Source organism: Podarcis melisellensis (genome assembly GCF_964234715.1).
Source record: "Podarcis melisellensis genome assembly, chromosome: 1".
Lineage (NCBI taxonomy): Eukaryota > Metazoa > Chordata > Lepidosauria > Squamata > Lacertidae > Podarcis > Podarcis melisellensis.
Window position 1 is genome coordinate 63,550,534 of NC_138528.1, and position 25,256 is coordinate 63,575,789.

General features: G+C 39.9%; 2 protein-coding genes across 5 annotated transcripts in view; one reads left to right on the forward strand and one right to left on the reverse strand.

Annotated features, from left to right (window-relative positions):
- DNAJC24 (DnaJ heat shock protein family (Hsp40) member C24) overlaps positions 1 to 16,904 on the forward strand; it is a 40,525-nt gene extending 23,621 nt beyond the window's left edge. For all 3 annotated transcript variants that reach the window (XM_081883350.1, XM_081883351.1, XM_081883349.1), the window contains 3 exons: positions 1,788 to 1,926; positions 13,962 to 14,030; positions 15,548 to 16,904. In XM_081883350.1, coding sequence (XP_081739476.1) covers positions 1,788 to 1,926; positions 13,962 to 14,030; positions 15,548 to 15,672 — 333 coding nt within the window. In that variant the 3' untranslated portion in view covers positions 15,673 to 16,904. The remainder of the gene's footprint in view (positions 1 to 1,787; positions 1,927 to 13,961; positions 14,031 to 15,547) is intronic.
- Positions 16,610 to 25,256, reverse strand: part of IMMP1L (inner mitochondrial membrane peptidase subunit 1) — a 36,820-nt gene continuing 28,173 nt past the window's right edge. For both annotated transcript variants that reach the window (XM_081883329.1, XM_081883330.1), the window contains 2 exons: positions 19,441 to 19,551; positions 16,610 to 16,870 (listed from right to left, as the gene is read on the reverse strand). In XM_081883329.1, coding sequence (XP_081739455.1) covers positions 16,802 to 16,870; positions 19,441 to 19,551 — 180 coding nt within the window. In that variant the 3' untranslated portion in view covers positions 16,610 to 16,801. The remainder of the gene's footprint in view (positions 16,871 to 19,440; positions 19,552 to 25,256) is intronic.

Genomic DNA, 25,256 nt, shown 5'->3' on the forward strand with positions numbered 1-25,256 from the left:
ATGGTATTTTTGAGTAATTCTTTTAAATATTAATGCCTTGCTTTTCACTCCTCAGAAAACAACACACCAATCTAACCCCAGTTATACTTAGTAATATTTTTAAAGATGATTAACCAAAGGTGTTTGAAGGTCACAGTTTCATATGTGAATTTCATTGCATATTCAATTGGCAACCATGTTTTCTGATTCAGCAAGTGCACAAAAGCCTGTTTGTATGCTAAGATGTAAGACTAGGATCTCCTGAGCTGGATCAGGGTAGTGAAAAAAGACAAATCATTATACAAATTTGAAGTAGTTAACTTTTTTTTTCATGGTTCGTGCCATTATATTAAAGGAGACCAAGTCGCACATCCAAGCAGGATGCTTTCCTCCTTCCAGAGAACCCGTTCACTGTAGATGATGACATAGAATGAATATGGAGACAAATCTCCACTGCAGATATGTCTACAGTTCCAGTTGCATCTTTTGCAATAACTGGGGCCACATTTCACATTGAGACTTTGCCACACGATCCCTCCTTTAGGTGGGATCACATATAAAAAGAGTTTGCATCTGTGAACAGATGTTGTCCTCTAAGTCTAGGGAAAGATGTTGGAAGCATTGGGGACAGATAAGGAACTTTCTGTTGAAAGACAAACTTGGAAATCTCTGCCCATATTCCTAGTAGCTACTGAAAAGTACTTGCCAAATGGTGTGAAGAAGACAAGTTGGTCATTATAATCTAAGACTGTGCACACAATCCACACACACACAAAATAATAGTCGTGCCAAGCTATGTTTTTCTCCTTTATACATTACAAATTCTAAACCCATGTATGACTTTTTCATCTGGAATGGCACTTGCTCAGAATTTTACACCTTAGTTTAAATCATCATTATGTTACATTGTGGAGATGTTTCGAGTTAAGTTAACGGTAGGATATATGTTTTTAAAAAGAATAAGTGAGAGAACTGTGACAAATGACATTAGAATTTTATGTTGTTTGGGGAGGTGGTTTCTTTTGGTGACACCTATACAAACACTAGAAATTCAGATCATTTCTTATATATTTACTAAAATCTAATTTATTTTACAATCCTGTGTTCAGCAAAACTAATGCAGAAATTACTATATCATTTTGCCCTTACGCATGTTACCTTTTAGCCCTGTCCCCAAACGTTATTTCAAAACTGAAAACAGCACAAAATGTTGTATCCAGTGACCCATGACTTTAGAAATTTGGAAAGGCTTTTTATTCACTGGGTTGGAATAAATTAAAGATGGTGAATGATAGATTAAAAATAGAATTACATTTATGGTAAATTTATATCCTATTTTGTATCTTCTGTTGACTGTTTCAACGCCAAAACCTAAATATTAAAAAAGTAACCACAGAAAAATTATATGTTATTTGCATTAAGCTAAAAAACTTAATGTTAAATCTAAATAGTCTTCCCCTTACTCCTATATTTTATTTTTATTTGTGTATACCTATTTCTGTTTGCATTAGTCATTCTCTCTAGGTAAATTGTCCATAAGACCAATGATTCCATCAGCAAATTATCCAGAAAATGCTGTCATTGCACATTGTGACATTTGTGCCACTGGTGTATTTGCTGCTATTCCAGTGGTCTAATTAACCTGGCAGCAATCTCTTGTGGCCAATGCTGCTTCCTTTGTTTGTTTTCCTTGGCACCATAGTTCAGACCTATACATCCTCCATACACTTAAAATAGATCTCATATTTACTATTGATTTCCCCCTTCCATCCCCCCTCCCCTTCCCCTTTCCTTCTTTTGATTGGCAGTATCATCCAGACAAACAGAGCGCAGATGTGCCAGCAGGAGAAGTGGAGGCGCGCATGCAGAGGTTCATCGAAATTGATCGAGCGTGGAAAATTCTAGGGAATGAAGAGACAAAAAAAGAGTATGACCTGCAGCGGCGTGGTAGGTTCCTGCCAAGGAGTGCTGTAGTAGTAGCAGCAGCAGCTTTTGAGAGCAGAAGCCGGAGTGGTAGCTCAGTGGTATTTTTTCAAAATGCTTTTTGTTTGACCGAAACACTTCATTTGCTCTTACCCACTTCCATATTTAGATACATTATTTATACTGATTACTCCATATCCATTAAGCAGTAAAAACATTAAATTACTTTTGACAAAGCATTAGGTGGTAGCTGTTATACTAATTCTAATGAATGTAGAACTGGGATGATAATAATGACTTAGTTTAGCCATTTCTCATTTGACAGTATTTAAAGCAGTTTCGTTAAATGTTCTTAATTACTTAAGTTATGCCCTTTGCTACATTCTGTTGCTGCATTTTAGATACAGCTTTTGAGTAATCTGTGTCAAAGGTATACTGCCGCATATTTATAAACACTTCACAGTCATTAAAGTATCCTTTCTACCAGTCTTTAGGAATCGAGCATATTTCAGAATATTTGTCATATTCTGATATAAACATCTAAGGAAGCAAGTTATATTCCAGTTAAATGCATTAACCAGGCAGTTCCAGCACGCGCACACACACACACATATATATGTACATCTTGGGGAAAATAGCATCTTAAAACAGTGACAGGCTGTTGTGAGAAAGAAAGGGGGAAATGTAGGTCAGGTCTGTCACACATGGGCTACCATTACATGAAGTGATAGGCTGTCTTTCTGCTCTGGCCTCAGGATAGGAGTCCCTCAGCCTTCCATTAGAACCTTCAATAAATGTATATCCACCCTACATGTTAATGGGGGGAGTCAATAATAGTGTATTGCCTGTGGGGAAAACACTCAGTCGCACTCCGCGGTAACACACTCTGGTCCAGCATTGACGTGTAGCTACCACCACTTTTCAGTGTGTCTGATAAAAGCTCACTGTCTCTGCAGCATGTTATTGAATTCCCTTCCATTGTACGCTGGCACACCATCAAACCTTTCTCTCTCTTGCTGTTTTAAGTTCCCTGCTGTTAAGGTTGCCACAATTTTATTTGAGAAACAAAAGCTTAGTCAGCGTGGCTGGCAGATACACATAATCAACGGAATAATATACGGCGTATACAAGCTTATTTTTTTAATCATGAATTCTTTGGTGTCTATAGTCCTCTTTTTTTTCAAAATGTGCTATTTGGGATGTTAGATGTTAAACTGAAATGAGCAAAATTATTTTTGAACTAGTTTTTTTTTTGGCTTGTAGCTTAATAGAAAGAGCAGCTGGTTTTGCCAAGAGAGAGAGGGAGAGAGACTAACTTGGAGCTGGGGTTAAGAAATTTCCCTTGTGTAAAAATTGGCAGAAATGTATTTGTTTATGCTCTGTCCGTTTTGTAGTTAGACTTTGAGATATACACTCTAGCATAAAAGTCAGTCCAGTCAATTAAGCTTTATGTCCTTACAAGTAACGCACAGAAAATGACAGTTAATGCGTATTTTAATTTTTGAGGTTGTGAAGCTTTTTCAGATTTGCTTTTTTTAATGTTTCGGGCTGTTACCCATTCAAATAAGCAAAGCGTGGGGAATTTGCTTTGATTGAAATCTACAGGCATTGATTCTGTGCAACCTTTGTTTTTCTAGTGAGGCTTGAAGGGACTTGGAAAAGAGAGATTGGGCAGCAGCAGTGGCTGTGTAACTTTCATTGCGATCGGTGGAGTGTCAGCAAGGATGCATATAATACACAACTTTTGGTTTTAGCTAAACTTGATGTGTTGTTGCAGTATACCAAAACAATTTTATTGAAAGGAATTGATTTAAAGGAAAGCAACTAATTTTAAATCCCTTTAAATCCATTGGGATCTACTGGGCATTTATAGTCCTGTTCTTCCAAAACAATACTGTTAAAGTGATTACTGAAAATGGGAAGCTTATTGACAAATCTGCCTGATAGTTCCATAGTTGAGAACAACTGCCCAAATTAGGAGTGGGTGGATGACTTAGGGTGCAGCAATGGGCACTGCTATAAGAGAGACTAGCTTTCTCTGACTGCATTATGGTGAGTTCTGCCAGGCTTGACAAGCCTCCGTCTTTCTCTCAGAGTTGGAGAGGTTGGATGAGAATTGCCCCCACAGCAGCACTTCAGAGTCACTCACAATAGGGAAGAGCTGGAACTCCACAATAAAACACATGCTTTCTGTGCAAAAATTTCAATTCCCATATCTCAAGGAAGGTCTGGGCAAAAAAATTGTGTTGAAAACCTGGAGATCCGTTGCTAGTCAGTCTACCAATATTTGTAGAACAGCTTCCCATGTTTGAGACGATCACTGCTCCCTCCTTAGCTCCTCAGTTGGTAGGAAGTCTGGGATTTGATTTGTCTCTGTGCTTCTGGCACAGTGCCTGAAAGCCATTTGCTCACCCCCACCCTCCCTTCAGCTTGAAGCTAGCAGGCAGAATTGGGACTGCACTTGCAATTGTGCTGGGTTTTGGAAGGCTTTGGAAGATTCTGGGAAGGATTCCATCCATCGCTCTTCGTTTCCAAGATGGGGAAGATGAGAGGATTTCCCCCAGCTGCTTATTTTTCTAGTAGAAAAGCACTGGTTGTTGAGGGGGTTGGGGTGAACAGTGGGTAAAGGAGAACTTTGAGCTAAGAGAGAGGATGGGGTTGGCAGGCAGGGAGTTGTAAGCTGAGATGGAGGTGTTGAAGGGCTGGGGTTGAAGGAGTTGTTGAGGGATGAGAGGGTAGAAGGGGGTGGGGGGTTAAAGAAGCTGTGAGGGGCTGGGCAACGTGTAAGTGGAGGGCGTTGGGGAGTTGGTGAGGATGGCAGGTAGGGAGGGATGGTCAGCAGGGGCGACAGCCCCTAATATTTACACACAATAACAAAGATCTCAACCTGTTTTATTATGATGATAATTTAAAAATGACAACCAAATGCTCAAGAATATTAACTCTGATTGCAGTGTTATAACACAACCATTCCTAAACAAGCCCCTCTGAACTGAGATAGAATCATGAACTGAGAACTGGCCATTTTATTTGTTTGTTTAAATTATTTTTATTGTATACTACAATTTCATTATAAAAATCAAAGCAGTTTACACCAATTATATACACACAATAAAAACCATATAAAGTTTTAAAATTGCAAATCATCAGTTAACTATATAAAATTGAATATAATCTAATATAAATTATTGTGAGGAAAAGTCAGAAGAAGAACATAAAAATGAATTTATTCTGATCTTCCAGTCTAAATGGTGTGATTTTGCAGTGCTGTGAAATATATGTATTGATCAAGCCGCATCTCATGAATCTTTCTCAGGTGCTAGAATAAGAAAGTAAATCTGAAACTGCTCAATTTTTATTATTATTTCTAGAGCTGGACTTAAGGGAAGAGTTCTTGCCATTAGGACTTACAAGCTCCCCCTGCCCTACCAGGACAGTTTAGTGGGTTTCAGGCAAGGTTCAGCCTGAATGGTAGCAGTGTATTCGTGGCCCTACAGTGTTCATAAACATGTATATCACACTCAAACCATATATTAGCACAACATCAACAAGTTACAGCAGGCATCTACCTCCTCTTCTGTAGCCTTATTAGACTTTACCGATTAGTGGGCTCTGCGTTGCTCCCGGACGGGAGGAAGGAAGTCAAATGACACCGAGGGTTGGTTCAGAGAAAGAGTTCTTTATTTCTGCTCTCCGGAGCAGCAGAAAGGCACTTGCGTGGTCAGTCCACAGCAAGTCCAAAGAAATGAGACATTTAATGCAGTATATATATCCTCCAGGCACCCTCTCCCCCCTTCTCCAGGAACCCAGCCATGTCACCTTATACACGCAGGTTGACATCACATATGTTCCTGCTCTGGTACTCTTAACCCAAAAGGGCTTTCCTTCTTGTATTCCTGACCATAAAAGGGTATTCCTGTTCCTATATTCTTATCTTGGAACAAGAGGTCTCCAACTCCAAGAACATACTCTGGCACTGTTCCCAGACTAGGTCTGTGCGTCAGAGTGTGATCAGGACGTAAGCTAAGACCTAGACATGTCATCCCTACTCCACTGGAACAGCCAAGGTCACTTATTGCCATCACAGACTGATAAGGGAGAGAGCTTTGAGCACTTGTTTATAAAGCTGGGTTTTGGCTCAAGAGCTCAAGTTAATGCATTTTAGAAATGCTTTCTTGGAGAAGGAAGAAAGGGGGGGTCCTGTTTCAAACTGACTGCACAGAAACCCATTCCTTCACTTCCTCTTCTTGTATGGCTTTTAGTTTTGCTTAACGGGCTGTTCTTCCTTCCCCCTGCCCCACCTTCTGGAGCATGGCTTTGGGGAGGGAAAAGACCCCTGACTGAAACCCTGGAGAACCAACTGCTGCCAGTCAGTGTAGACAATACTGAGCTAGTCTTTCTGGCAAAGTGAAGTTTGCTTCTAATAGTTATTTAATGCTGTTTAAAAGATTCCCAGCATCCCTTTTAATTTTCTTGAATTTTCGGCTTGTAAGACATGCAATGAAGAACCTCCGGTCCATGGGCCAACTTTGGTCCGCAACGGTTACAGGTTGACCTGTGAGGCCCTTTTCCTTCATGTCCATCATCTGACAGACATAAGGGTGGGGTTGAATCCTGTGTTGGCTGTGTGTGCCTGTCCCCAGCTACGAACAGAAGTGTGCATCCCAAGTGAGCAGAGTTCAAACTTGCTCATCTACTGATGAATAGGGCTTAAATCGTGCTCAGGTCAGCAGGATTCCATGCAAACCTGATTATATCACAGTCTCCTGCTAAAATAGAGTCCATCCATCCTCCATAATTTTAGCACTCAACCCTGATAAAACATAGGGGGGCTTCCCTTTTAGCAGCTTCTGATGTGCCCTCCTCACTGAATCAGTAAAGAACTGCATATCCACTCACTATGTAGTATTACTCAAAATTCAGAGAGCTATCTAAGGACACACAATGTAAAATCAATATTTATTTAGAAATAGAAATTTTTAGATACAGTGGTATCTTGGGTTAAGAACTTAATTCGTTCTGGAGGTCCATTCTTAACCTGAAACTGTTCTTAACCTGAAGCACCACTTTAGCTAATGGGGCCTCCCGCTGCCACCGCACTGCCGCACGATTTCTGTTCTTAATCTGAGGTACTATTTCTGGGTTAGCGGAGTCTGTAACCTGAAGCATCTCTAACCCAAGGTACCACTGTATAACCCATTGTACAGATTACCAATTTACTACACAGCTTCACCAGTGCCATCCAAGTGGTAACATCCATATGGTGAACCCTTGATAAATGTTCGTATGGATCCACTTTTTACCTTCTGTGGAATTCCATAGCTTTGTTCTTGTTCTCCAACTTCTCCTGCAAAGAGAAGGCAGAAAGGACATATGGGAGGTTCTCAAAGGTCTCTCATCCATTGTAACAGCCTGGCATACTGAGTCCTCAAGGACACAGATTTGAGTTGTGTTGGAGATAGAACAAGGCTTTGTTATGGTCTATGAGTGATAGACTTCAAATTCCCTGGAATATACAATGGTTGGTTCAGTTGTGATACATTATTGCCCAAATTCCATAAGTGAAATTAAAATAAACCTAAGTCTTATATATATTGGCAAAGAACAACAGAGTATGTAATCCATGGAATTGGATAGAAAAGATAGAAGGAACTGAAGAAGGAAAACTCTTATTAGTATTTTTGACTGGTTCCATCTACTGTAGCATTTCTTCTAGTGATTTGGAGCATCAGCATAATTGCCAAGATGGATTAAGTTGATAAGAGAAGATAAAGCTTCCTCTCCCCTCATTCTCATTTATTACTATTTCAGTCTTAGATGTAAGTGGGTTAACTTTGTTTTAATATATATCTATTTAATGTACTGGAGGTGTTCGGAATAGGTTAGGTCAAAGAGGTTTTATTGATCCAGTAATTATATCTAACTTGTCTGATTTGTTTTAATTGCCTTCATTAAGATTAATTTAGATGAAACTCATTCCCTGGAGATCTATAGTGTAGATTTCAGGTAAAATTAGAATCACAATTTAATGTTGCAAAAAGGAGGCAGAGACCACAGGCCAACTTGATACTGGATAATCGGCCGCTAATTAATGAATTGCATGGGGGGGAAATCATGCTTTAATATTAAAGTGCTAATTAGATTTTTTTCACCAATACATGAGGGCAGTTAAAATAAGTGTTTAATTTCACTACCAATACATTATTCATAGTTAACTACTATGGTAGCAGACTGGTTGCACCAAAATGAGGAACATCAGGATAACCTTTGTTCTAAAACAGTTTGTCACAAATGCATGCATACTACTCCTATCAGAATGTGGACCACAATTACCAAGTTACAGTATGAGTCCCTACATTTTTGCAGTTTAGCATGGTGCTATCAAATTCAGATTGCTAGTTGAGAGCTGCTTTCTTCACAGACTGGCATTCGTTTTAGGTTTGACCTAGCTCCTTTCCAGTATTCTCTGTAACCAGTAATCTGAAATGATAAACTGGGTATCGTGAATTAGTATTCATTTGCTCATAGAACATTGTATACCAAAGCACAACTGTGATCAAAATATTATATAGCACCAATGTGATTTTAAGTATCTATATTAGTTCAAATCAAGGGCAGGTAACATCCATTCCATGGGTCAAATGAGGTCCTCCAGGTCTTTCTTTCATCTTAGGCCATGCCCCTCACCATCCTTGATCTGTACAGTGGTGCCTCGCAAGACGAAAAGAATCCGTTCTGCGAGTCTCTTCGTCTAGCGGTTTTTTCGTCTTGCGAAGCAAGCCCATTGACGGCTTAGCGCTATTAGGGGCTTTTAGCGGCTTATCAGCTTAGCGGATAAGCGGTTTAGCGACTTAGAAAAAGGGGGGGGGAGGAAAACAAACCCGCAGGAACTCGCAAGACATTTTCGTCTTGCGAAGCAAGCCCATAGGAAATTTGTTTTGCGAAGCACCTCCAAAACAGAAAACTCTTTCGTCTAGCGAGTTTTCCATCTTGAGAGGCATTCGTCTTGCGGGGCACCACTGTACCCTCATTGAGTGCCTTTGCTTACCTGGAATATGTCAGTGAACTGAGATACTGCCTCTCGCTTGCTTGAACGGATAGCTGTGTGTGCAGAAACCTGACTTGCATGGCATGGAAAGTAGCCACATCTGTTGCATAACCACTTTTGGCTTTGGCCCTGGCCACCACTACCATACAGCCCCAAGACTGACTATGAGAGATTGTGACCATTGGACTGGTGCAAGTTCCCCATTTTAAAAAAAAGTGTTGGAGAAAATAAGGAACTCTAGTATTCCAAAGTATGCATAGCTGTGACCATGCACAGAACTAGCTGTATAGTGGTATCCTCCTAAGCAAGGCAAATGGAACAAACTGTTCCGTTATTTTGTTTCTTTCCAAGTTTACATCATTTTGCTAGAGTGTAGTTCAGGCATAGGCAAACTCGGCCCTCCAGATGTTTTGAGACTACAATTCCCATCATCCCTGACCACTGGTCCTGTTAGCTAGGGATGTTGGGAGCTGTAGTCCCAAAATATATGGAGGGCAGAGTTTGCCTATGCCTGGTGTAGTTGATCGAGTAGGGGCTGAAGCTGTTAACTGATAAATCTGATAAATCACTTACTTACCACCCACCCTGTTACACTGTGTCTACTCATTTTGCAAGGTATACCTATATGACATCAGACCTAGCTGTTACTGTTACTGTTTTCTCCTAGCTTTGTTTATTAATCTGTAAAGGGTAAAGGCAAAAAGCTGGGAGAGAGTAGATCAATATACAGTGGTACCTTGGGTTACAGATGCTTCAGGTTACAACTCCGCTAACCCAGAAATAGTACCTCGGGTTAAGAACTTTGCTTCAGGATGAGAACAGAAATTGCGTGGCAGCGGCAGCAGGAGGCCCTATGAGCTAAAGTGGTACCTCAGGTTAAGAACAGTTTCAGGTTAAGAATGGACCTCCAGAACAAATTAAGTTCTTAACCCAAGGTACCACTGTATACAGAAGTTGTATATGATCAGAAATATACCTACTACTTAGACATGTGGGGATATGGACAAACATGACAGGTGAACTATGGTTCATACTTCTGAAAGAAGCCCATTCTTCATTAGTCTTGAGACAGCAATTTTTAAATAGTAGGGAGTTGCAGCTAAAAGTGTGTCAATCTTGGATATTGCCACATGTATATACCATATTTTTCGTTGAATAAGACACACTTTTTTCCTCCTAAAAAGTAAGTGGAAATGTCTGTGCGTCTTATGGAGTGAAGCCAGCAAGAGCCGCTGCCGCTGACATGCTCTGCGCAGCTCTGCCTTTAAAGCAAGAGCCGCGCAGAGCGTGGCTGCGGTTCTTGCTGGCTTTACAGCGAGGCGGGAGGAGGGACGGACGGGGCTGCCGTCCATCCCTCCTTCCAGCTGCCTGTAATTCAAGCAAAGGGAGAGCCGCTTACACGGCTCCTGCCCCAGCATCTCCTCCTCTTTTTGCTTCGGTTCTGGTGAGGCAAGGCAGCTGCCCGCCACAGGCATGCACAAATGTGAGCTCTCCCCCTTCCTTCCTTCCTTCCTTCCTTCCTTCCTTCCTTCCTTCCTTCCTTCCTTCCTTCCTTCCCTTCCTCCCTCTTCCAACTTGAATAAAATATTTGGGGGGGGCAGGTAAGCCCCACCTCACATACCGCAATTCAGCCATTCCCAACCTGTGGGTCCCCAGATGTTGTTGAACTACAACTCCCATCATCCCTAGGTAGCCAGGCCAGAGCTCAGGGAAGATGGGAGTTGAGGGATAGTGGGGGTTGTTGTCCAATAACATCTGGGGACCCACAGGTTGAGAACTACTGCGATCTCAAGACAAAGTGCATGCACACTATATGAATGACAATGCCCATCAACATGGGGGGGGGATGACTCCCTCAAATATTAAATGGGGGGGGGGAGTGAAGGCACCTAGGCCTCTAGGAGTTGGCTGCTATGCCTAGGACAACTCAAGAAAGCAAAATAATGCATATGCTATAATATTAATAAAATTTTAGGGTTATACCGGGTTGTTGTTTTTTAACAGACTGTATGTTGGCTATGTTTACTATGATGCCATTCGTTAAAGGTATGGTCAGCGCTCAGTGGTAAACATTGGAGATACCATACATTACTGACAGTTCCTTCATCACTGTATTTTCTTGCAGAAAACCTCCCCCATTCTGATAAGGATGATAAAGCAGAAAAGACTGGCGTATAAGATTCCCTTTAAACTAGAGGTAGTAAAATATGCTAAGGAACATGGAAACAGAGCAGCGGAGAGACATTTTGGGCCACCACCAACTGAAAAAATGATAAGAGATTGGAGGAAACAGGAGGATCAGCTGCAAAAAGCAGATAAAAGCAAGCACACTTTTCGTGGAAATGCTGCAAAGTGGCCACAGTTGGATGTGGCCATGAAAGAATGGATCACAAATCACCGGAATAATGGCTTCACAGTCTCTACAAAAATGATAATATATGAAGCCAAACGCATTGCTGTAGAGAAAGGCATTCACGATTTTACTGGATCACCATCATGGTGCTACAGATTTATGAGGCGATGTGGCCTTGCTATGCGCACCAAAACTAGAATTGCACAAAAAATGCCAAAAGAATATGAATCTAAGATTCTGTCTTTTCATAAATTTGTAATTGATGCTAGGAAGAGAAATGGGTTTGAAATTGGCCAGATTGGGAATATGGATAAAGTCCCGCTAACCTTTGATGTGCCATCTTATAGGACTGTTGATCTGAAAGAAGGTGCCCAGACTATCACCATGAAAACCACCAGATATGAGAAAACCCATTACACAGTTGTGTTGTCTTGCTGTGCAGATGGCACCAAATTGTCACCCATGTTAATTTTCAAAAGGAAAACATTTCCAAAAGAAGTGATTCCAAGTGGAATTGTTGTACATGTTCATGAGAAAGGATGGATGGACGAAAATGGATTGAGAGTATGGGTTGAACAAGTGTGGTCCAAACGTCCTGGAGGGCTTTTAAAGAAACCTGCCTTATTAGTACTTGACCAGTTTAGAGCACATATGAGCGAAACTACAAAAAAGTGCTTTAAAGAAGTGAAGACTCATCTAGCGGTAATTCCTGGAGGTCTTACCAGCCAGTTGCAACCTCTCGACGTTTCCATCAACAAGCCATTTAAGGTCTTTATGCAAGAAGAGTGGAACAAATGGATGGCTGCTGGTAATCATGATCTGACACCTATTGGACAAATGAAGAGGCCCACTATCACTCAAGTTTGTGAATGGGTGAAAACATCATGGCACTCGGTGAAGGAGGAAATTGTTGTCCGGTCATTCAAAAAATGTGGCATTAGCAATGCTTTGGATGGAAATGAAGATGGTATTTTATATGAAGATAGCGAAGAAAGTGATTTCTGTGATTGTGAGCAACTGGGCTTCATAAATTCTGACTCTAGCACTGATGAATTCTTGGAGTTTACAGAAGACTAGAAGAGTGCTCGAACCTTAGTTTCTCTTCGTTTGTTAATGACAGTGATGGTGGTTCTTAATGCCACTGTTGACTGCTGTTCACTTTACATGGTTATAATATGATTCTGATATACGGTTGTTTATTAAATAGTTTAGTACATTTGATTCAGAATATTTTTTTTCTTGTTTTCCTCCTCTAAAAACTAGGTGTGTCTTATGATCGGGTGCATCTTATAGAGCGAAAAATACATTATATACCAATTGCTTGTGTTTGAAAATAATAATAATAGAGTGTATAGCGGTACATGTATTGTAGTTCTCTCATAACAGAGGCATCTATATTCAGGTTTGTGAAGGGGGAAAAGTAGCTAATGTGCTTGGTACTGGGCACTGGGTATAGGACTAGATCGGTGGATTTCAAATTCGAGAGCCTGAGGAATTATATGTCTTGCACAGAACCCGAGAGTTCCCAGTCAATATATCTACCATGGAACCTGGTGTTTCAGAAAAATAAATAAATGAAACTTATTGACCTAGGAACCAAATATGGAGGGTGGGACGAGTACATTTTACTAGGGTCCAGAAGGGGTGTGCAACCACGTTTTCAGGTGGAAAAATGGAGGCTTAATTGAAATTCATCCTTGGATATGTTGGTGCAAACTTAATTCTCAATATCTATATGTAGTGGTCAGATCTTATGAATGGTTGGATATTAAACTGTGTTAGAAGAAGCAACATTCTCAACCATAAATTACTATGCCCTGTGGAGAGAACTTATACAGGAATTTCTAGTGCACTTTGATGCCCCCCCCCACCCGCATGTTTGCTTCTAGCCCTGGAGTTCTTACATTTGAAAGGCACATAGGAAGCTGTCTTATACCACTCAAATTGTCTTGAGCAGAAATCTTCTCACCACCTGCTGCCTGATCTTTTTTAAACTGAAATCCTAGGGTGCTCTACACAGCATTTGTCAGTACAGCCATGCACAGTATAATGAATATAAATGTTTGCTGCTCAGTGTTTGGCTCGAAATTAAAATCAGGCAGGCACAAAACACAAGGAGCTTGAACTTGTGACTTGCTGTTGATGATCAAGGACATGAGTGTGTAGAGAAGCAGATGAAAGCTGAAAGGGCCTTGTTCCATTCCTTAAGAAAGCTTTAACACTTTTGACTCAAGTAACCACCCAACCTTAAATATTAAAAACGTTTGGGCACTCTGTAATTACTGTCCTGCCCAATGAAGACATTTTTCCTACCAAGCAAGAGCTTAAGTCTTTCCTGTCCTCTCTTGCTTCCATTCATTTATTGTAAGAAGTGAGATGGAGTCAACTTTTGAGATTTGCCTGCTTACCAGTTCTTTCCAATAGTGAAGCACATAGGCTGCAATATGTCCTTTTATAAATGTTCTTGAATGAACGTATTTAGGCACTGTGTTTTATTATTGTTTTATACAAGCTTTGAATTAACTTTATGCTGTAAGTTGTTTTGGACTTCTCTCTGTGTGAAAAGCAACAAATATAATAAAGTTTATATGACTATGAACTTGCAGCCTCTGTCTCACATCTCGCTATTCAAACTGAATGCCTGTTTTATTTTCTCAGAACATGAATTAACCCAAGGATGGCCTGTGGATGCTCAGGTGTCACTTGAAGATATGGCCTGGAATCTCAGTAAGATACCATGTGAAACTGGTTGATAAGTCAACTGAATAGTTAATGTAGGAATAAGAAGAGTCTGCTAACGGGCCAAGGATCCATCTAGTCCATTCTTTCTCCAGCTATGGGTCCCCAGTTGTTGTTGAACTACAACTCCCATCACCCCTAGCTAGCAAGGCCAGAGCTCAGGGATGATCGGAGTTGTAGTCCAGCAACATCTGAGGAACCACAAGTTGAGAACCGCTGATCTAGTCTAACCTGTTTCCAAGAGCAGTCGGCCATGTGCTGTGGAGAAGCCCAGAAGCAGGGCATGAAGACAACAGTCCTTCACTGCTGGCTGCCTCCTTGAGAACGGGTATTCAGAAACAGTCTCTGTCCCTGGAGGTTTAATTGATCAATCAGTGGGTATCAGCTATATCAACCATGATACTGTCTAAGCCCCTTTTAAAGGCATAGATGCCAATGGTTCTCATACCTTATGGCAGTAATTCCATATATTCTGTATTGTGTGAAGTACTTCTTCTGTCCTGAATCTTCTGGCAATCAGTTTCATTGAGTAACCCTCAGTTCTAGGGTTAGGAGAGGAGGAATGTTTCTCTCATTCAGTTTAAAAAACCATTGCCATACAACCTTCAGTTGTCTTTTTCTAAACCTAAAAATCCAGAAGTTTCCCTTCATTCTTTTGATCGCCTGTTTCTGATGGTGCTTTTGTGATAAGGAAGCCTCCATTGTACCACATACATCATAGACTTACAGAAATGCATTACGATACTAGGCATTTAGTTTTCAATGACATTTTCTAATGACACATAGCCTTGCATATGCATGGCTTGGTGTGAAGTTTTAGTTGCTAGGCAATTTTTTTGGTTAGTAGTATGAAATTTAGAGGAGCTGCTTTTTGCTGAATGCTGAAGGGGTTGTAATCATGCAAGCAGATGCAAGAAGACAACTGAAAATAATGGTTAAGTCATTAATGCATTGAAGCCTACATATACAACTGTTTTACTGTGGTTTTCTTCTGTGAAGCTCGTACAGAGATTTGAGAGGAAACTTAAATCTCATCCCTCTTCTGACCTGGGTCAGCAAAGCTGTTCCATGATAATTTAAAAAATACAACAGAATGACATACAAATATAGAACATTATATATAACATACTCAGAGTAGGCCCACTGAAAATAATGAGCATGACTGCTCCATTAAATTTCCATTAAAAATAGGTCCATTAAATTTCAGTAGTTCTCAGCATTGTAAGAAACTATTTAGATATTGCTGCTTTTAAGGACTAGTCCAGTAATAAGGGTTTGTCTTGCTTTTTTATAATTTAACTTTCTTATTAAAATCCTACCACATGGAGGAATTTTTCATATTAAGCATTTCCTACTACAAGGTAATTCAGTTGCAAAAATAGTTTACTATACATTTATGGTAACTCTTGAGATGTAAGCTGACATACACACTGTGTAAGTAGCTTTTGGGTAGCATTCAAAACTGCAATGGAACTCATTACTGTTTCTGTGTATTGTTTCAACAGATGATCACTGTTATTCTCTCATATGTCGATGTGGTGGAAAATACACTGTCTCCCAAAAAGAAGCTGAAGAGGTTTCACTAGTATGCTGTGATACTTGTTCATTACTTATAGAGATTCTTCGATGACTCCGCAAAGAATATGGGAAACACAAAAGATGTATTGTGTTAGGCAACTAATGGACAGTATGTCAGTAAATACCATAGTAGAAAAATGCACAATAACTGTTAAGAACGTCAGTACAAACAAGTTTTCTTTCTGCATCAGAGATTCCTTTTTTAAAATCCATGCAAATTATGCTCCAAATGTCTTTTAATTTGAATTGTCCATATCTTAGTGTATGAGATTTAAACACTACATTTCTTCTGCTTGCACGAGTGAGCACCATTTAATGTTATCCTCCTATTTTGGTATCATGATTACTCCTTTCTGAGGATAATGCATCCTGTACCCAAAATGAACAGGACTTGGAATACTGATCTTAAACTGAAAAGTGGGCTTCTGAAAGCATACATGCTGCCATTTCAAAACCAATCCAGTATAATATGCAGTACAGTCGACTCACAATTTACGGAAGCATTTCTGTTTGACATATGGAACAATCCCCCATCTCCTCCCCCTGGGTGCCGTTTTGGGGGTTCTCTCAGCCCTCCAGAGTGGATTTGGGGGTGGTGTGGGGTGCACAGAGAAAAGAGAAGGGGAAAGCCATGCTCTGCTAGTAGGAGTGCTTGTGCTAGCTTCTTGCTAGTGTGGTGGATTAGTTCAATCCAGCCCCCAGAGCATACTAATCCCACTCTTTAAAGAGCACTTGCAAAGAAGTTCCTAATAGGCTGGCACTGGCTTATTCCCAGCTTTTGAAAAATGTTACACCTGTGAAATTGTATTGCCCTTTTTCGAAAAATCAGATGAACTTTCTAGTATATGCCATGTTACTTAAGAACCATCTGTTTAAAACTATAGGAAACCCTCGGCTTCAAGGCTCCTACTAGTTCCTATATGTGTGGTTCTGAGGGGAAACACTTGCATGTTATGAGAACCATAATGAAAGAAGGCAGAACTCCGTAAGACTGTCAGAAGGATTTATAAATGGGATAAATGGGAATTGGTATATATCTGAAGCAACATTATTTCCCAGTATTACAACCCTTACATCTACAAGGAGCGTCTCAATGTTCTTGTTTATTTTATATCAAAATACATTACTAGCCTTTTAAAAATTAGTAAAGAAGTCAGTATAGATGACACTGCCTAAGTCACTTAGTCATTCCAAATTCTGTGACTGTTGGGACTTTCACGTAGGAATCCAAAATCAGTCGGAGGCCAGAGCTGTAAAAATAAAATAAATAAATTACTTAAGATACAGAGCAACCGTCTTTTTCCTTCTGCTGCTTCTTCCTTGTCTCTTATTTCACCCTTTTCTCAGTTCAAGTGTTAAAGAGGAATAAACTGTGACTGCTGAAAGCAGAATTTTACCAATATGTATATCCGTAACTTTGGTCCACTTATAACTGTTGTGATATGGAAGAGATTTTCCCCCATTTAAAGATGGTCACGTAGTACCAGAAGCAAGGAAACTGCATTATAGATGCACTGAGTTATGACTTCTTTCTCACCAATCTAGGTTGGAGGAGTTGGCTTTGAATAATTTTCATTAGTATCAAATGTGATTGGCCTATGTTGCAAGTGATGTGCATAGGTCAGGCTTCCTCAAACTCGGCCCTCCAGATGATTTGAGACTACAATTCCCATCATCCTTGACCACTGGTCCTGCTAGCTGGGGATCATGGGAGTTGTAGTTCAAAAACATCTGGAGGGCCGAGTTTGAGGAAGCCTGGCTTAGGTCATAGGCATTCCTCTGAAAGCCAGCTATTCTACCTACAACAGTTAGTTGAGGTGTGGCTGAGGCAGGAATTAAGTCAAATAGAGGTAACAAGAGATGCTAACTAACAAAATGCAGTTGGAAAGGTTTTGACCTATAAAGCTTTAAACAGCTCAGGACCGCAGTACCTCAAGGACCACCTATTTCCATATGAACCTACCCAGACCCTGAGATCATCTTCTGAGGCCCTGCTTCATGTGCTGCCTGCACGAGAGGTCTGGAGAGTGGCAACATGAGAATGGGCCTTCTCTGCAGTGGCTCCCTGTCTGTGGAATGCTCTCCCCAGAGAAGTTCACCTAGTGCCTTCATTATACACCTTAAGGCTCCAGGCAAAGATGTTCTTTTTCAACCAGGCCTTTGGTTGATCCAGTTTACATCCTATGCCGTTTTAGAATGTGTTTTTAGGGGGCGAGGCTATTGGGTTGTTGTTTTTATTTTTATTAGGTATTTTGCAGTTTTATATCCTGATTTTATTCTGTGAATCCCCCTGAGACCCATGGGTATAGGGCGGCATACAAATTTAATAAATAACAACAAAACAACTACAACAACTTAATGATCCAGATAGTAATATACTCATGAGTTGTTAAGGAACTCAAAAGCTGCTGCGCTTCCAACAAAAATATGCAATACAGTACTATGAAGGCCAACCCAATACATTTTACTTCCTGAAGCAGAGCACTAAATGGGGCTCCTCCTCTAAATTATTCAAGTTCAAAGTTTTGTTTGGTAGTTAAGGCAAAAAACACCACAAGTGACTCTAGAGTAGAAATAAAATAGCAATATATTTACTAGCTTTTCATGACACCCAAGTCAGGTGCCTACTTTAAAGGTAGGGCTAATTCTAAACCTTCCTAACATTTGTCTTCTTATAGTAGTAGTAGTAGTAGTAGAAGTAGTAGTAGTAGTAGTAATAATTTATTATTTATACCCCCCCAAACTGGCTGGGTTTCCCTAGCCACTCTGGGCGGCTTCCAACAAAACACTAAAATACAATAACCTATTAAACATTAAAAGCTTCCCTAAACAGGGCTGCCTTCAGATGACTTCTAAATGTTTGGTAGTTATTTTTGTCTTTATAGGAGGTTTAGAGGATTGCCAGCATAACACCATTTTTTCAAAAGGGAATCTAACACAAATTCAAAACCTATTCACCTAGCTTCTTATCTAGGTAACTGATGGAAAGCGTTTTTAAAGATAAGAGTTATTAAGTAAATAGAAGAACAAACTATGCTTAGAAAATTTAGAATATTTTAAGACTGGGCAGCATGTAAATATTGATCCAGTAGATAAAAGGTTGTTTTTTAAAAAAAAATCCAGGAACATTAAAGTCTTTCATCTAGGGCTGCTAAGTCAAGTTAGCTAGCAAGAAATTAGAGTGCGGGTCCTCTTATGAATCAATAACTGGGTTAAGAGACGTCGGGAAGAGAGGAATAAATGGAAGATTAAAAGCAGTGGGATCCATCAAGGATCTGTATTGGGAGTCATGCAAGTGTCTGTTTGTGGAAGTGGAAAGGCATTCCACTTACACCTGCCACATGCAGTTCTGTAAGGTCCCCTGACAACTGGTTCCAATTTTTCAGGAGGATCTGCCACACAGAGCTTGGAACACCCCATTATGTGCATTGCTTGTTGGGTCCAAGTCAATATTTTGAGCAGCATAGAACATTTCTTATATATTCGATGTGTTTTGAGAAGAGTCTGAAAAACAGAAACGTAACTCCTTTCTAATGTTACATTTCCATATACCGCCCATAAAAAGGGCACAGCGACCTAAAGTAAAACAGATTTTATGTTTGCATTGTTGTTACATGGGTGGGTTTCAGACTCAGTTGGCTAATGCTTTATGCATCTTTAAATGCAGTAGTCATTTGAGGAGATCATGCTCTCCTATAACATTTTAACACCCTGGTCCCTGTGCTTCACTAGATAATGAAAATGTCTCATCGTGGTAGTTCAAGGCCTCAAGACTTATAAAAACTGTCAAATTAACACGTTTTAGATTGCAGGAGTATACCTTCAAGCAAATGCGTCCTTTTATCAACCCATATGGAACAGGACCGTAACACCTGGAATCTGTAGAATTCCTGAGATTATCACCTTCTAACCAAACATGTCCTTTAGGTACCTGAGAAAGATCAAAATTAAATAACAAATATATAGTGGAAAGAAAATACAATTTTTCCCCACCAATACAATCTAATTTTATCCTTCAGCACACACATGCAATGAATTAATAATGTTACACTTCTTTAAAACAGACATAGATATGAGAAAGAGAACCCCCCCCGAAGTATCTGTTCTTTCACGTGCTCCAAAAACACTAGTTTGTAACACAAAAAAACCTTCCAAATGAAGATGTAAGAGGTTAGGCCAATGTGACAGGGTCATTAATTTAATAGACTTCAAAAGAGGTCATTAGGATGTTGACTGAAAATCTGCCCTGCTGTCGCAGTAACAGCATGAACAGGGCAGCCACACACTCATCAACATCCTGGGGCCAGCACTAAGGCTAGACCTGTTAGTAAGCTTGTGATGAACTAAATGGTAATTGATTGTGACATCAATTACGAATAATCTCATCATTTTATCAGAGAGGGCTTGTCAAAGTTCTAATTAAGATCACAGTTCAGCCTATGTGCAGGCAGGATCCACAACACATAATATTGCAATAATGACCATCACAAACTGGCAAGTCTCTCCTTATAATTTGAAAATTAATGATGGTGACCTTATCATATGACAGAGACCTTTTACTGTCTATATGGACTGTGCATGAGCTATTATATTGCATGCCATAGGTCCAGCTTTAAACTGGCTCTGTGATAACTGAGAAGCAATGGCACAACTGAATTAGTAGCTAGAAAACATTTCAGAATTGTACACATCTATCCAGAACATACAGGACAAAACTCAAAATACACCATGCAAGGATTTTGACATTCATATAATAAAACAGCTAAATATTTTTAGTTTGAGAAGCACACTTACTAGCAGGTAAGCCCTGCTGAAGACAGTTACTTCTGAGTAAAGAGTCATAGGATTACACTCTAAATTTATTTAATTGTCACAGCCAACATGTTCCTCACACTTAGATCCAGCCTTTGGGTTGCTTAAATCTTTTTGAAAAGATAATAAGCTGAATGTTTAATCCATGACTACCTAACTCTATTCTATCACATTTTTACAGCCAGGCAGTAAGAGTGGCCTTATTAACTTCAACACTAACATACCTGGAATTGACAAAGGGCTTGTTCAGACAATATTTGGCCCTGAATTCTATTCAAGCTGGGAGCAGAAGAAAGTTTCAGTCTCATTCTCTCACCACGATGAGAAGATAATGTGTGAACCAGGAAATCTGTTTAGTTGAATAGGTTCTGTCTCCTGGACACTGAGTAAAACCTTTGAGGTCAAGCAGGCCCAAAGTCAATGCACTTAAAAACAATTGGTTTTGTGTCACAATTAGGTAAATATTCAGCTACGTTTTATACAGAGTAGACTCACAGAAATAAATGGACCTAACTTCATAATGTTCATTAATTCCAATGGGTCTAATGCAGGCATAGCCAAACTCAGCCCTCCAGATGTTTTGGGACTACAACTCCCATCATCCCTGACCACTGGTCCTGTTAGCTAGGGAGGATGAGAGTTGTTGTCCCAAAACATCTGGAGGGCAGAGTTTGCCAATGCCTGGTCTAATGAGTAAACCTTAGTTGAATACCATCCTTAGTAATGAAGATACAGACAACCACCATCATGGATGCTTTAGATTCCTGCAATTGCAGACTAGATGAGCCTCAAGGTCCCTTCCAGCTCTACAATTCTGTGATTCCATGTCTTGGTCCAGAACAGGGATGGGGAATGTGATGGGCGAACTTCCAAACAGGGTGCATTAAAGTGGTGGCAGAGGCAAAAGTGGGCATGGTGTGACACCTGACTTTGCACAGCATGCTATCCTCCAACCACACAAAAGTCTGAAGTTTCTGCGCTCCTCCCTCACCTCCATCTCTTCAGTCAAGCTAGAGGCATTATCACATTCAAAGACCCATTCCAACTAGGGGGGGAAAATTGAGACCACAGAGCTGGGCTGAAAAGGGGTGTGGTCTGTGACAGGTGTGGCCAGACAGAAGCCTAGAGGGCTGCCCAACAAACCTTGCTTTGCTTTCACTGGCAAGGCTGGATTATTAAGCCGCAATATGATTGCCCAAATGTGGCCCCTACTTTTTATATGCAAAGGTCAGGGCAGAGATGGGAGAGTTGGGTGGGGAAAGTATGGCAGCTTGCATAGCCAAGTCATCTAGGAACTGCTACTAAAGAAAGCTCTATTTGTAAGTACAAGATCACATAATCTCTAGATTACGACCACGTAGGAGACACTTTGACCTCTCTAGGGAGAGATGAAAACTATGTGATGGGCACACTTGATAATTTATTAGTAGCCCAGGCATGTAAAGCCACTGGCTATTCTGTACACCTCTTCTGACATTAACCTAAGAGCAGGGGAGGCTATCCTATGAGCCTTTCAAGTGTTATTGGACTCTCAATTCCTATTAGCCCCAGCCAATAAGACCAAAGACCAAGGATGAAGTTATAGTTGTGGTTTAACAACTTCTATAGGCCGCAGGTTGCCCACTCCTGGAGTACCCTCTCCTGTTTTGCTCCAGTACTGTCAGAAGATCTTTACCATGTGGTGGAAGCCCATGCTGGGGCTACTTCCAACTGCCACATCACCCTTCTTAGAAGCTGAAGCTAAGCTGATAAGCAGGTGAGTCAACACATGGAGCAACACATTGCAGAAATTTTCATATCCTAAAGATGACAGACAAGGACTTACGGCTTAGCTGCCAAGGCTTCCTGACCATCTTAGTCACTGAAAGGAACTTGCTGCCCTTCCTAGGAAGTTTTAGTGACTACCAATGTTTTGTTGCTACCAATACACTTGGTGACTACCTTACTGTTTTCTTTTGTTTTAATTTGATACTTTAAATGTTTTGTATTTTGTTGTATGCTCCTTGGAGAACGCTAGGAAAAACCTAGGCATATATTCTAAATTACTGAATATACCCAAAATTACAAAGCTCCACAAAGAACTATTGCTGATTTATGTCTTATCATTTTAATTTTAAGTATGAAAATCAAACATTTGCTTTCTAATTATTGTTTCTTTCAAAAAGTGTTCACCGCTCTTTCCTCTTCAAAGGGTGGTCCAACGCATTTTAACACCGCGAAGGATGCAGGGACTCCACCACCAAGGATATCAGAGCTCTGAGTTTAAAAAGAATCTTATTTTGTTTCTCTGTTACCTTACATTTCAGCAGCTTCCTTCAATGACAAAAGCTAGACATGCTGTTGGACAAAAGAATGAAAGCCAAAAAGTTCTCATCTATTCCTAGGGAGGTCGAAGTGGTACAAGGAACAAATGTAATTGCTTCATTGCCTGTGGGTATTCATCTGACAAAAGAAGCTTTTGTGAATAAACCACAGGTGTTACCTTTCTTGATTAAAGTGAAACACGATAAAAGAGTCTGCCATATCCAATAACAAATTTACTGGCTACTAATGAAATTTATATATTTGATTAGTTAAATTGCACATAATTAAGATATATACAAACTAAAGTAATAATTTTAAAAAAACACCTCAAAAGTAATAGATTTTCCTGTATGTCTCAGGTCACATGGAATACAGATTATTTTATTTTACTCTTTAAATGGTCCCAGAACTTCTACATGACATTTACTCTGGAGATGCACGTAAGTTTAGCAAACCACCACCATGTCACTTTTATTACATCAGTTAGTCTTTACACTTGTCTGTAAAAGAATCAAATTGGTAGCATTAAGAGGCATTATGTTGTGAAGTATGTGGTAAATGTATGTTTTCAATACGTAGTGTGTGTGTACAGGGTGCACTTACCTAGGAATAAGCCACATGACTTCAGGGGGACTTAGATGCTAATGGCTCAAGCTTATCAAAAGTTCTGCTCACTGATCACAAAACCTATTCCCTGAATTGTCATCTTTAATCCTCTATGTAGTATGATTTTAAATAAATCATTTACTCATTTATTACTCTTGGTATATTATAATCATTTTGGAGGGTGCAGTATGTGTTTAATTAGAAAGAGCTGATTTAGGAAGTGTATGAATGTGCTAGTAAACTCAGTTGGCACAGCTGAGCTAACAAAATCCTAAAAGTGGAATATCTAGTTTTCTTCCATCCACTGTGTTCAAAATTGCAGCTAGAACTTAGAGTCCAGGTGGGATAGTCCGTAAAACTGACTGTTGCCTAGATGTTATTTGGACCCATACATGGAAGGTTTAAAGCAATATAGAAACTTTTCACTGCTGTCTAAAGGCAAACGTTGTTAATTATTACTTAACAGTATATTGTATTGTTCTCCTCTCCCTTTTAAGACTGCTATCCTTTAGGTCTATATATACCACTGAAGCAGCTCCTTATTCTTTTATTGTTACCTCTGCATAGGCAGCCTCTTTTGTGGTCATTGTACTTTATTTACAGATTAGGCCTTTGGGACACTAACCATAAAGCTATTAACATTATCCCTTCCATACCGACTAATTCAACCATTAATCTTCTCTTTACCAGCTCTCCAAAATCCTTCGTAACTTGTATAACCAAGTTCATGCTTGTATTTTTAAAAATCTTTTCCTTTTCCATATTCCCCACCTGGCCTTGTAGATGATCTGGGAAAGAAAAAAATTTGGATCCTTTGAACCTGGGTGAAGTACTTTTACTATGTAAATGAAAGTGAAAAGGAATTGCCACCATATTGAAGCAACCAATCAATTCCCCCTGAATGGATAAGAAAGCCAAACCATTCAAATTTGGCATAGGCATGCTTGGAAATAAGGCTATTCTTTTAGGGTGCACATGTTGCCAGCTGTAATCAGCATTTTCCAAAAAGAAATCAAATAACACAAGCCAATTTGGATAGACAAATTGGATGGGGGGGGAGAGCAATTTTGTGAGGACAGATTACAAAAACAAGAACTTAAAATATAGCAGCATAACTCATTGCAATGTCACCTATTTGATACATGGAGATACCACCATCCTACTGAAAAGGATTGTACTTTTGTACAATTCTAAGTAACTCAATCATGCATTGAATGAGTTGTTTGCGGGCTTCCTATAGGCATAGGTATAGTCTGATCCAGCAGGGCTCTTCTTATTTTCTGATGTATTGGGAAATGTATGACTTGAAAGAAAATTGATTTTAAAATAACAATAATTGCCTGGTAAAAAGTTATAGGCAGGCTGAAGGGGAGACCTGTAGAACTGGTGCTCCCTTATCTCAACATCTACAAGGTAAACATACAATTAACAAATGGCTTGTGAAAAAATAATGCTTATTCTTTTGATTTTGCAGTAATCCTTCCTGACAAGAACCACCCTCAGTTACCTCCATGCCCCAAACAGCAGCCCTGTTTCTCACTTCAGAATCTTCACAGACCTCTTAAGAATACTGCTTCCAGAGAAACTCCTATTGAATAAGGAGGTATCTACTGTACTGTACATGTTGAAGATTAAAGCCTAGGAGCCTACAATGGTGAATGTAACAAAGAGCTGAATAAAACCTGTTCTCAGATTTGCAGATATTAAGACACTCAATCTTCAGCCTGTGTTAGTTTTAGAGATAGCCACAGGATGAACAGGGCAGGTCATCTCCTCAGTGAACTTCACTTTAGCACAAAGTAAACATTTTTCTCCACATCAGCTGTTGTCAGGGCATTAGCAGTGTGTGGTAATTGATTATCAGTAGAGTGTTGCTGAGAAATGGAGTTGTATCTCAGCTTTTTATCACTACGA